Source organism: Rousettus aegyptiacus, unplaced genomic scaffold (genome assembly GCF_014176215.1).
Source record: "Rousettus aegyptiacus isolate mRouAeg1 unplaced genomic scaffold, mRouAeg1.p scaffold_m13_p_17, whole genome shotgun sequence".
NCBI classification, from domain to species: domain Eukaryota; kingdom Metazoa; phylum Chordata; class Mammalia; order Chiroptera; family Pteropodidae; genus Rousettus; species Rousettus aegyptiacus.
In genome coordinates this window covers 26,260,786-26,273,827 of record NW_023416292.1, presented here as the reverse complement: position 1 = coordinate 26,273,827, position 13,042 = coordinate 26,260,786, and the positions used below count along the sequence as shown (strand labels likewise).

The following is a 13,042-nucleotide window of genomic DNA, read 5'->3' as shown; positions in this document are numbered from 1 at the left end:
CCATGTGCCTCTCCTCCCCACACATCCGCACCCCAGTTCTCAGTCTTCTGATAGAGATGGGGCTACCCCGACGCCCCCTCACAGCGTACTCAAACCCTGCCCTCTGGCCAGCAGCCAATGCCACTCACGGGCTAAATAGAGAGCTGTCCGCACCTCGCCCCAGCTCCTTCCCTCGGCTCCCCTCTCCTCTTGGCGAAATTGCCCCCCCACCTCCCACCCCCCCACCTCCACTCCCACCCCACCCCCCCACCCCGCCCCCAGAGCTGGAAAGGCAGAGAGCGGCCCTGCTTCTCCTGAGAAAACGAGAAGTCCAAGCCATGCACGGCTTGGCAAAGCCCATGCCCACGGCCTCGCGCGGACAGAGAAACGCACGTTGGGCTCGTTCACGGGGCTTCCTTTCTTCCGCACCCTCATTTCTCTTCCTCCTGCTGGCTCCAGGACCACCATAACTCTGGGGGGGGGGGGGCGGGGGCGAGATGTCTTTCTGGCTCAGACAGACACCGATCAAGGGGACTGCCCGAACTCCCACCTTTTGACTCAGAAGCCTCGAGGTGGGTCAGGGCGGCCGCCTCCCCCACCTGCTCTTTGCCCGCCCCCGACAGGATTTTTTCAATTCTCCTCCATCTCTTCTGTCTGTTCCCTGCATGCTCTGCGTCAGGCGCCCCCGCCCCATTCCTGCCGCCCCCTCTTCCCCGGACCCCAGTGGCCCCTCTGGCCGTGGACGCGTGTGTGGGCACGGCCGTCACGCCCTGCAGTCACACCCACAACTGCCCTGATACCTCTGACTCCTCCACGTGCATCACAAGGGCAGGAACCCTCTCCGTCTCGGTCGGGGCTGCAGACTCAGCGCCCAGCCTGCCCCCTGCCACGTTCTGGGAGCTTCTCTAGAGTCCGCTGAGATGCTCATGGGCTGACCCCTCCGCATCGCCCGCTCTGGACCGCTCTGGACCTGCTCCGACTGCGCCTGACCCTCCCCTGTCCCCACCCTGTCCCCGCACGTTGCAAGCAGCCGTGCCCGGAACGGCTGGCCGGCTGCTCCTTCCCGTCTGCGCCCACACCACTTAGGGAGAGCAGGTCCTGTGCCTTCCAGAACACCGGGAGAAGCCCGAGAGCAGGATCGTCCCCCCAGATCTGGCCGAGGGGCTCCCCAGTTGGAGTCTGTCCATTTCCTGTGTGAATTTCACGGCGACTGTGGGTGCTTACGGACAGAAGGCCCCACACGAGTCTCCTCGTGAAAAGATTATAAGAAATATGACAGAATTTTCTAACGGCGTGGGACAGAAGACATAATTATCGACAGTACGTTAGTCTCTATTTTTAGGATATATAAGCTGCAGTTGTATTTTTCTGTAACTGGTGTTTTAAATGCATATATTTTCATTAAGGTTAAAACTCAAAGAAGTCTGTGAGCCCTTCGTTATCGATAAGCTGATGACGACACTCTTATCCTGACGTGTCTACGTGGACGTGGTACTTAACAATGTGAAATCTATTTGAAAACTCGTAAAGCCATAGCCCCCGTCCTAATTTTTACTTCACTAACGTCTCTTACCATGTCCTAGTAAGCAATGTTCCTACCACTCAAACAAAGAAATAATAATCAAATAAAGCTAATTATTCATGTTGCGTGTATTTGTCAGAGTAGGTTTTCCTCTGGACAAAAATCCCCAAAATGTCTGTGACTTCATACAATGAAATGTTATCTTTCACACACTTCCCAGTCAAAAGTGGGTTGGCAGAAACTCAGACTTCCTCCCTTCTGTGCCTCGTAGCTTTTGGGGTCACCTCTTTCTCTGTATTGGGGAACCCGCTAAAACCGATATTACTGATACACGAAAAAAGAAAAATCCATAATACGTAGGGAGACGGGGGCCTGGCATGGGGACAACCGCCCCATCGGCTGACGCTCCAGAGAAAGGAGCCGTGGCGAGTCCGGGCCAGGAGGTAAGACAGGAAGCAGAGGGCGCTGACTGCACCCCACGTGGCCAGGAAGACAAGACAGGTGCCATTTGGCTGGTAGCACGGAGCGGGGTTGGGACAGACGACCCCACACTACATTCCTAGTGAAAACATCATAATAGGAATGAAAATTCTATGGTATAAGCATTTGCTACCTAATAGTATATTTACTAACATTACATTTACTCTGATATTACATTTACTATCATAGAGCAACTCTTTTATTGCAACCTTATAGACCCGTAATAGTTGCTCGATCTATCTCTTTCACGTTTTGTTCAAAAATCACAAGTGTACATTGACCAAGTCAGAGTAACTCGGTGGCGTTCCTACGACACATGTCGAACTAGAGCCTGCTGGCGGGGCATCTGCTCGGCGAGGAAATTTCCTGTGCTTTTATACGTGACTTTAAACCTCCCTTCCGGGGAACCCTCTCGCTGCAGAGTAGAAACTTTCAAAAAACGAGAAAGCCAAGGAATGTCAGCGACACTTGGTCTCCTGAAAAGAACACCCCTTAGCGCGTCTTACTCTGAGCTGATAGTTTCTGCTGACTGAGGAAGAGCAAAGGTCCAGCCTTGTGCTAGGGACGGCCGGCGGCGGGAGGTAGAAGCAGAGGCCGAGCCGGGTCTCCCAGGCCTCGTCCTCCCATGTACCCTTCCGGCCACAGCGACCTGGAGCGCGCCAGGCGGCCTGTGGCCTTGGGGCAGGTGCATCGCATCGTCTCCTGACCTTGAACTCTTCCCACAGACACGCTCATGCCTAACTCTTCAATTCCTAAAGTCTATTCATAAGTCTACAGCCTGCGAACTCCACAAGCATCGAGAGCCGTGCCTGACTTACGGCGGGCACTCGGGAACCAGCTGATCGCACGAGCAGGAAGAGTTCCTTTGAGCCGGAGCTGGCGCATCCTCGGCACGGTCCACTGCCACCAACTCTGAGCACTCCTTCCGGCGGGGAGGCTCCAGGGCTCGTCATCACCTGACGCTCCCTGACGTGTCCTTTCGGGCGACTTGTACGTAGCTGGAAAAGTGACCGAACCTGCTCCATCCTGCTCGGGAAGCCCCACCCGCCTCGGGTAAGGCCGCGATCTCCCACGTGGCTGAGCCCGCGTTCTCGAGATGCATGACTGTTTCAGAGCAATCAGATTGTGGTTCGCATCTGGGGGGACAAAAAGGGGGGGGGGGAGGTTTGATGCTTCTGTGCTTTTTCTCCTGTGCTGGGAGGTGGTGCTATCTGCAGATGAAAGGCATGCCCCCCCCTCGCCACCTCCACGTGGCCAGTCTGGCCCCGTGTGCAATAACGCCCACACTCGGGGACCGAGCACACAGGGGTGCATTGATCCAGGGGTTCCTGGGGTACCCTGCACTCCAGTGCCAGAGGCGCCTGGGCTCGGGAAGGGAGAGGAGGCTCTTGCACACCCCGACCTACACAGGAAAGGCCACGTGACAGTGAGTGGATAAGACACAGGGCAGAGAGAATTTGCAGGGTTGCCCGAAAGCCGCATGAGGCACTTAACCAGCGAAGCCCAGGGAGGCCGGGCTGTGGTGTACGAAACACAGCAGCACCTTGCCGCCCCGACTCCGTGCGAGACGCCGGTGTGAGGGTCAGAGGCACGCGGCAAGATGCTCGCTGTAACCGGAAGCCACACGGCTCCCAGCAAATGCACTGGCTGGGCCGGCACGGCGGGTGAGGACTGAGCCCCCCTGTGCCGTGGGAAGGGCTCACTGCCCAGCTGTCACCGCACTTAGACAGGCAGCAGCAGGATGAAGGGGACGGGGAGACCCGAGGAAGGGGAAAGCGCTGGCTGCGGGAAGGAAACACCGTCCGCCAGGTCCGCCAGGTCAGAGCGCAGAGAACGCCGGCCCCTCACCTTTGCGCCCAGGAGTGTGGGTCCAGGAAGGACACGAGAGGCAGGGCCCCCGCCTTGGAGCTGAGGTTCGGGCCGGCCACGTCCACGGAGGACCACGGAGCAGGAGGCAGGCTACCCAGGGCCGAGGCGCCCGCCAGCCCGGCAGCTGGGGGAGCTTGGAATTCCCTCTGCAGGGCCCTCAGAGGCGAGGTTTGGCCGAGGAGCGCTAGGATGGTGCCAGAGGCCTCAAACTCGGGCTCGGTGGTGGCCTCGGCCCGCCCGAAGGGAACTCTGAAGAGGGACGTGGGTGGTGGGGCTGGTCCCCGTGAGCCCCGACCCCCCTTCTCAGCCCCTGCCATGCGGTTCATCAGAAGGGCGTGTTTCTCTTATGGGAACTTTCCGAGCTGTTCTCCAGGCAGCCTCAGGGTGTCCCATAAATGATGCCGTTCACTCATCGGTCCGCTCCGCACTCGTCAACCCGCTGAGCGGCGTCTACACACCAAGCACTGAGGGGGGTGAAGAGCAGCCTAATCTCTGGGGGGGCCGGGAGGAGCTCCTGGTGGCGGCTGGTCCTGAGCCCCGGCTCAGGGGAGGCGTCACGGCTGTGGAGCCGGCAGGTACTCTGCACCCTGCAGGTGAGCGAAGCCGAGGAAAACACCCAGGTCTGAGGAAGGATGTGGATTTTCCAAAGACCCCAGCTCGGTCCAGACGGCGCGTCAGAGGCAGTCCTGGCTCATGGCCTCCATTTCATTTTAACTTGAGCATAGTAAACCCCGGCGTAAAGGGTCAAGGAATCCCAGGGCCCGTGTCCCCATGCCGCCCCCAAGGAGGGCTTTCCGTGAGCGGCGGGGCCTTGAGGGTCCAGTGTCACGTGCGACAGAACGAGGGGGTGGGCGAAACGGCCAGGCGGCTCTGGGCCGCCGACGCTGACCGACTTGCAGGTTCTCACGCGCCGGCGCCCCCACCACTGATCAGGGTCCCCACGCCCTGTCTTCTGTGGACTCCGAGGCCTTTCTTGGAACGAAAGCTTTTGGGAACCAAAAGGATCATTTGAGCCTTGCCTTTCCCCTTCCGGGCTGGGGTACAGGGAGTGATAAGTAAACAAAATTATAATTTTTTGCCACCTGGGGACAGTCACGTCACCATGCCCTGGGCCCAGAAGAACCACGGACACCTTGTTCATCTCTACATCTGCTTCCCGGGGCTGTTTCCGGTTCCAGTAGCCCTAAAACTCGCCCCTTCTCTCTCCTTTCAGCCCATACCACCCTCACCGTAGACACTACACTTGGGGGGCAAAGGGCGCTCAGTGGGGGCAAGGCCCAGCTGACATCACTGTCAGACAGCGAGTGCCAAAAAAATGTCAGGCGGGTGGTTTCATCACGAAAAACTAAACCAACAGGTAGATGAGCGAAGTGAGATGACTCATGGTTGGCGGGTAAAGAATGAAGACAGGGCAGCCCGGAAAGATCCCACTTCCTTGAGGCAGGTCTCAATCACCATAAAAAGCCCGCCAGCTGGGGCCGCCACACCAGAGCCCAGCGCCCAGCCGGACACACAGCCTGCTCGTCTCCGCCGCCAGGTGAGTCTATCCTTGGGCCTGCGCGCTGTTCTTGCTGTCTGCTCCCTCGTTGCTGAAGTTCGGTCATCAGCGTGATACCCTCTAGGGTCACCTTTGTTATAAAGGTCATCGTGGTCTGGGCTTGAGGGGACTTACGACGTTATGGATTCCGCCCCGGCAGGTCTTGCTGAGCCGGTGGGGAGACGGACGGCTCGAGCAAGAGCCACGGTTGGCCGGACGACTCGGAGTCGGCGGCACTTCCAGTGACGTTACGATTCTCTCTTTATTCATAAACTCAATACGGAGAATTTTGCTCTTTCGACGAATTGTTTTCTGAGAATTTGTCATGTTGGCTCTTGTCTGCTAAAAAACGATTCGGACAGCAGGGACTGTGTCCCATGGAACTACCCTTTAACCAGGAAAATAAGACGCGGACATGACGAGCTAAGACACAGGGTAGGAGGCCACCCTCCTGAGGTGGTAAGGACGAGGCCATTGCCGCGGCAGTCTGGGGACACGGGCGACTTCCGGAAGGCTCGCTCTACAAACTCCTCCCAGAAGGGTCGTATGGGGCGACCTGTGATCCGTGGTGGCTGTGCGATGCTTGAACCCGCAGCAGCGTGGGAGACAGTGGAGGCAGAGGAGGGCGTGAGCAAGGCTGGGGGCGGCGGGGACCTGTGGGGTTCTGGAAAGGTCCGTGGTTATCTGAGAGGCGATAAGCGAGTCTCGCGTCGGAAGTGGGCGGGTGGGCTGGAGTCTCCGTGTTTTTTACGTCCCGTTTCTGCGTGAGGCAGCTCTGTGCCCTCGCATCCCTGCCAGGAGCCAGGGGCCGTGCTGTGTCGCCAGGGGGGAACAGCCCGGGGGGCGGGGGGCCCGGAGCGAGGGGGCAGCACCCACCGCCCTTGCTTCTGCTCTTCGAAGGCTCAGTAGAGACAGAGAGGGGAACATCTGCTTCTCAGAAACCTGAAGCGGCATCAAACGTGGCTTCGTCCCCGGCCAGTCGTCATGCAAACCAAACCGTCTCTCCCGTCTCCAGGTGCAGCCACCTTCCCAGCATGAGCTCCCAGCAGCAGAAGCAGCCCCTCACCCTCCCCGCGGAGCTGCAGCAGCAGCAGGTGAAACAGCCCTGCCAGCCTCCGCCCCAGGAGCCGTGTGCCCCCAAAACCAAGGAGCCGTGCCCCACCAAGGTCCTGGAGCCACATCACGCCAAGGTCCCGGAGCCCTGCCCCACCAAGGTCCTGGAGCCACATCACGCCAAGGTCCCGGAGCCCAGCCACCCCACGGTTCCTGAGCCCTGCAACCCCATAGTCCCTGAGCCCGTCCACCCCACAGTTCCTGAGCCATGTCAAGTCAAGGTCCCTGAGCCCACCCGCCCCACGGTTCCTGAGCCGTGTCAAGCCAAGGTCCCGGAACCCAGCCGCCCCAAGGTCCCGGAACCCAGCCACCCCACGGTTCCTGAGCCATGTCAAATCAAGGTCCCTGAACCCAGCCACCCCACAGTTCCTGAGCCATGTCAAGCCAAGTTTCCGGAACCCAGCCACCCCAAGGTCCCTGAGCCCAGCCACCCCACGGTTCCTGAGCCATGTCAAACCAAGTTTCCGGAACCCAGCCACCCCAAGGTCCCAGAACCCAGCCACCCCAAGGTCCCTGAGCCCAGCCACCCCACGGTTCCTGAGCCATGTCAAATCAAGGTCCCTGAACCCAGCCACCCCACAGTTCCTGAGCCATGTCAAGCCAAGTTTCCGGAACCCAGCCACCCCAAGGTCCCTGAGCCCAGCCACCCCACGGTTCCTGAGCCATGTCAAACCAAGTTTCCGGAACCCAGCCACCCCAAGGTCCCTGAACCCAGCCACCCCACGGTTCCTGAGCCATGTCAAGCCAAGTTTCCGGAACCCAGCCACCCCAAGGTCCCTGAGCCATGTCCCTCGACAGTCATTCCCGCACCGACTCAGCAGACCAAGCAGAAGTAACGCCCAGACGGGCCGACCACCGGGTGCCGAACCCCAGCTCTCCTCCTGCTCGAGTCCCTTCGCCTTGCAATCAGCATGCCGTCACCCCGAGTCACACTTCTCCCTCATTTGCGCCCTGAAAACATGTGCTATGGAGCCGTCCTTCCTCTGAGCCTCTGAATTAGGCTGAGGGTCTCGATGCCCTAGACCCTCCGTCCCCAGCTGCTCCGAGGGACTCAGCTGGGCTCCAGGGGGCCGGCTGCGTCCTGACCCCATTAAACGCGCTTTCACTCCCAGCCCTGGCTGCGTTTCGTGGTCTGACTCAGCGGCTCCGCCCCCTTCCCTCGGGCCTGTTCGCACACAGGCTGGTGAGAGGTCGGGCCCGGGGGCCCGCGGGTGGGGGCGCCCCCACTGCATGTCCTGGGCCGGGGATGGGAGGCCGCGCTGCGTCCCCCAGTGGCTGTCGCTTGGGCCGCCGGGCCTGGAGCGGGGGGCTCGGCCCCTGCGACTCAGTGAGTCCCGCTGGGGTCTGGTCCGCGCTGGCCCTCGACGCCGGGCGCCCCGCGCCCGAACCTGGCTCCGGGGCGCTGACCTACGCAGCCGACCCCAGTGATTCGGGGGGACGTCGTTCGCACGTACGAACCTGCTCCCCCCGGTCACTTCTGTCCGACAGCCGTGACTCCGTTTCTCGAACATACCCCAAGACGCACGGCCTCCTCTTCTGTTGGCTCAACGCATCTCCTTCCATTCACCGAGGGCCCGCCCTGCCAGAAAGGGGGCGCGGCGCTCACCTGAGGGCGCATCGCCCCACCCCACGCCGCGCACGCGCACCCCAGGTGGGCGGGATCCCCCAGTGACCCGCAAAAGCTGGTAATATTCTTTTTTTTTTTTGCTACTAGGGGGCAAAGCAAATTTTCTGGCAGAAACACATTTTTAAAAAGACATGTATGTCGTCCTTAGATACTTTTTGATCATAATCTTTTTACTTGATCATAATGTTTTTACCTGATGTCAGTTTTTAAAATTATGAAGTCTAGTCGAAAAATGTCTGCCCTCACCTGAAAATTGTATAATCGTATTAACCAATGTTACCCCAACAAACTTAATTTTTAAAAAGTTAATAAAATAAATAAAAAATAAAAACCCATACCTTTTGAACCCCTCAAAAATATTTTTTCAGTTTAAACCAATGTAACTATACACCTGTGATGTAATTATTACACATATAAAACTTATTTCATTTGACCAGCAAAAAAAAAAAAGAAAAGAAAGAAAAGGAAAAATATCTACCCTAAAGTCTTATAATCCTAAATGTCTTCTTGTCTAGTCATTATCCTGGTAGACAGTGCCCCCTAGCACCAAACTCTACAAATAGAACAGACAAATGTGTCCTAATCACGCCGTTTACTAGTCGGCACAGGCTAGCGGCCATAGTGAACACCCCCCAAACTGTGGTGGCTCTCAGGAGATTATTCCTCGCTCTCGTCAGCAAGGACTTCGCCCCACGCAGTCACGAAGGACACCTGGTTCCTTCCCTCACGTGGTCTCACGGTCCCCGGGAGCCTTGTCCTGCTCTGAATTCAGGTACAAGAACAGAGAACCAGACAGAGAAATACACCCTGACCTCATCTCCCGGCATCAGAGACGACGCAGATTCCTGCCGGTCACGTGGCCTCGTCTGATTCTGAAGTCAAAGATGTAGTTATCGGTATGCCCAGAAAGAAGGGGAAACATGGACTGTGGGGACCTCGTCGGTTTCTGCCACCAGCGGTCCTCGAACGTCTATGTACGGCTTTTGTCTCGTAAGCAGAGAAACCCCAGAGCCCCATCAGCTCCCCGTCAGGACCCCTGGATGGCATGGCATTCTCTCGGTCTTGTCTTTCTACGGCATCTACTGGTTTAGCAATCTAAAGTGTCCTTTTCCTCCCTGGTCACCCGCCCTCAGGGTCCTTAAGGGCCCGCTGTCCCCAAGCCCACCTCTACACCCAGGGTCTACATCTTTTCCTGAGAAAGACTTACAATGGAGGAGATGTGGAGCCTGAATCTTATCTATTGATATTTTTATATTAAAAAGTAAAAAAGAAAATTCTAAACCAGTATACATGAGCACGTGCTGTGTGGCCCCTACGTGATTTCTACCGTGCGTTCCTGGCTAACGCGGGTGAAAAATCAAATGGCGTCAGTACGGAAACAGTTTTTGCTCATAGGCCCCGCTGAAAGCATCTTGGGAGCCCCTGGGACCCCCACGTTTTAAGGACCGCTGGACAAGCCCCTGCGGGGCAGTCACCATAACGCAGGTACAGAAGGAAGGACTAAGGACGTTCTCCTTGAGTTGCAGCCTCAGTTTACCGGTGAAGCCAACAGTTTTCATATTCAGCACGGAGGCCAGATCTCCGTCCAAGCCGTATCGGCGTCCAGCGGTAATTGGAATTGGGACAGGTGCTGACCCGGGAATCGAGCCCGCGTGGGGCTGAGTGACGGGCTGGGACGGAGGACCCAGACAGCCAGGGAACCAGCAACTCTGCTGCGTCATGTTGGGTAAGGGCTGCCTGCGAGGGGAGGAGGGGCCAACGCAAGTCCCCGGGGCCCGACGTCCCCGCCCAGGTGTTAAACCAGAAGCAAACTGTCAGGCCCGAAGGGACCGCGGAGACTGGCCAGCTCCCCGAACGCTTGACGGGCATGGGACTAGGCCCCTGCACACGTCTCCATGAGCTCCTGGGTCAGGCTGGGCCACACGTGCGGCTCTTGGAGGCCGACGATGAGTCATCTTGAGTCCAGTGCCCCTGTGTGGCCTCTCTGCTGGGACAATGCCACCCAGCCCTGGGATAACGCGGTGGGGAGCAGCCCGGTCGGCCGCAGGCAGGTGAGCAACGAGGCCAGAAAGTCCCGTCTGTGGTCTGGGCTGGCATCCCAGACACCGCGGATCCGCGGGTCGAGGAACCGAAAAGACAACCGACTCTAAAAACGTGTCGCCAGGTCAGAATCTCTTCAACGAGGCTCCACCTGTCACCCGCTGTCTGAACGCGCCCTGCGCCAGGACGCCCAGCTCCGGGGCCGGACCCCGGGTCGCTGTGAACGACATTCTCTGTCTGGCGTTGGGCCTCTCACTGCCCGGGGCTGTTTCTGCAGCTGGGGCCGCCCGGCCTGTGCTGCCCCCTGGTGGCCTAAGCAGGTCCTCAGGAAAACTCGTCTCTGCCTCCTCCCCGTTTCATTAGAAAATACAAAGGCTTTGAAAAGCACGGTTACCTCAGAAATTGAAGAGCGCTATCTTAAGTCGCCTGAAGCCCCCCAGGACTTCCTGCCCCGCACCCGCACGTTCGGCGAGGACACGGTCCCCAGGCTTGTGTCACGTGTGCAGGGACCGACCCTGCAGAAAGCACTGGGGACGAGGGCCACGGAGACAAAAACCCGTGGCTCCCGGTCTCAGACCATCCACGTGAGGAAGAGAAACTGGGAACTAAGTGACCACGACACATGAGAATAAAGTCTCAGAACGAGCATGGCCTGGGCGCCCGCCGGCCTGGGAGGGTCCAATCAATCGTTCTGATGAGTTCAAGGTTAGAGGCTGGAGGACCCGACTGGCAGTCCGAAAAGTCCGGCACGTTCTGGGGGGAGCCACACGCAGTTTAGCCCCCGAATCTACAGTGAAAGAAGACTGAGCAGAAAGAATCTTACGGACCCAACTAACGACCTCGGGCCTCCACTTAAATTTAACAGTAAAATTAGACTTTTGTTTAATAAAATTCACCGTGCCAGTGCTATGGGGTACAAATTAGAGCCGGGGTGCTCTGGGAGACCTTGGACCGTGACGACCTCACTGAAGGCAGCCGCAGTGGTTCACCGGGCCCCCAGAGCCCAGGCTGGGTCAGCGCTAGAACTGGCAGGTCCCCGCAGCACGTGATGTGGGGTTGAGCGGGAGGCGGGAGGTAGGATGGTCTCGGATTGCTGGCTTGGATGTCTGGGTGGCGAGGGACACTGGGTGACCGGGTTCACAGAGTCGGAGCACAGGGAGGAGCATGCAAGAAAAAAATGTGGAAAGGGACAGATTCTGAGCTTGTGAAATCCGTGCGGGGCACCGAAGCACATCCTGCTAAGTCGGACTTACCTGAGCGAAGTTCGAGGCCTTAGGTGCGCGAGCCCAACTCGTCTGCCCCACAGCAATCTGCTACCACCCCAGACGCAGCCCTCTTCCGACCACGAACACCCACTGCCCTGGACTTCAGAAAGCAAGAAAGGAACTCTCTCGGAGGCAAACTTTCCTACGCTAAGACAGGATCTGGGGTGAAGCCGGTGGGTCGGGGGCATCAGACTCGATTTCTTTACAAGAGGCAAACATTTACCTTGGGTATCATTCCCTGATTGGGGGGGGGGGATCCCAGAGTCCAACAAATAGTGAATATGCAGGGACATTGAGGAAAAGAGCTAAAATAATCCTGGGACTTGGGCCAGGGAGTGTGGGGCGCTAGAAAGAGGTTTCAGAAGCTCGTATTAGAAAAATAGGGAGGAGAGGAGAGGCAAATGGCTGTGACCAATCCGGGGACGCTGCCCGAGGAAGGGAGAAAAAGGGACAAGTCCAGAGGAGTTAAAACTGGGGAGACGGGAGGGGGAAGAGAGACCACGTGTAAAGCGAGCTTTTCTGCTCTTTGCGAAAAACGAGCCCCCCATTCTCAGAGTTCAGCGTTCTTCGGCAGAGCCTGATTTCACCAGCATGAATTTGGGGGGACCCAGGGAGGTGAGCAGACGTAAAGGGGGTGACTGGTCCTAGACCATTCTTCTGTTCGAGGGCTTGCGTTGGGCCGAGAGCTCTAGAGTCACACACAACAATCAGTCCTTGATGATGCGGTGGTGAGGTCACAAGCGGGGGTCCCCGTCCCCCCTCCCCCCAGCCCTGCTTCCTCACAGCTGGGCAGAGGAACCAGAGGGAGAATCCACCTTCCCAGGCACAGCCATACCATCCGCCTCACTCGACCACCGCCAGCTCACCACCAACACCAAGGGGTGAGTGGTGTTCGCGCCTGGAAATGTCCCCTCCTTCACCTCTCCTATCCTGGAGTGGCCTGCAGCACCCCAGGCCCTGAACAGGGTCAGGGTGACGCCTACATTGGGGTGAAAGCTTCCTCTCATTTTCGGTAGCGAGAAGTGGGCTACCCCTCATTTGAAAGAGGGATTGTCACCTCTTTTGGAGTTTGGTTTAATGATGAGTCTCCCCAGAAAGCCGCACTGATTTTGAGACGAAGCTAGGCAAAGTCGGATTTTCGTGCTGTCAGGTCGAAGTGTGCCGATTCCAATCGATTGGCCTGGTCGGTTCTCTAAAACCTTTGCTTTGCGTAAATGCCTTCAGCAGTCTGATCAAACTGTGGGCTCTCTGGGAGAGTGTTTTTACATGAATTAAATAAAATACGTGAGGTTACAAAAGATACTGACTCCACCGACACGGGTATGTTGATACAGGTTCTTATGGTCGGTGGAGCATTGGGGGGCTCCCGGGACTCTGGGCTAAGAGCTTCTGCTGGGGGCTGGGGACAGGAGACAAGAGAAGGCGAAAAGAACGGAGAGATCATGAAATGCTGTCACCGACCCACTGCAAAAGCCAGAGGACAGCCCTTGGATGACAGTTCGGTCTAGAGCCTGAGCACATCCTGGGAAAGGATTCTTTTTACATTTTATCTTTTTGACATTCAGCATTGTGTTCGTTTCGAGCGTAGAGCCTAGTGGTTAGATGCGTAT

General features: G+C 57.6%; 1 protein-coding gene across 1 annotated transcript; it reads left to right on the top strand.

Moving 5' to 3' along the window:
• The first annotated feature begins 6,421 nt into the window (after window positions 1-6,421).
• On the top strand, window positions 6,422-7,336 carry SPRR3 (small proline rich protein 3). Its single transcript, XM_036235269.1, has 2 exons — window positions 6,422-6,553; window positions 6,986-7,336. The coding sequence occupies exons 1-2, from the start codon at window positions 6,422-6,424 to the stop codon at window positions 7,334-7,336; spliced, it is 483 nt and encodes a 160-aa protein (XP_036091162.1).
• Window positions 7,337-13,042: the final 5,706 nt, after the last annotated feature.

Coding starts and splice junctions, on each gene's coding strand:
- SPRR3 (XM_036235269.1), top strand. CDS start 6,422: ATGAGCTCCCAGCAGCAGAAGCAGCCCCTCACCCTCCCCGCGGAGCTG. Junction 6,554..6,985: donor AGGAGCCGTGCCCCACCAAG/GTCCTGGAGCCA, acceptor AGCCACCCCAAG/GTCCCAGAACCCAGCCACCC.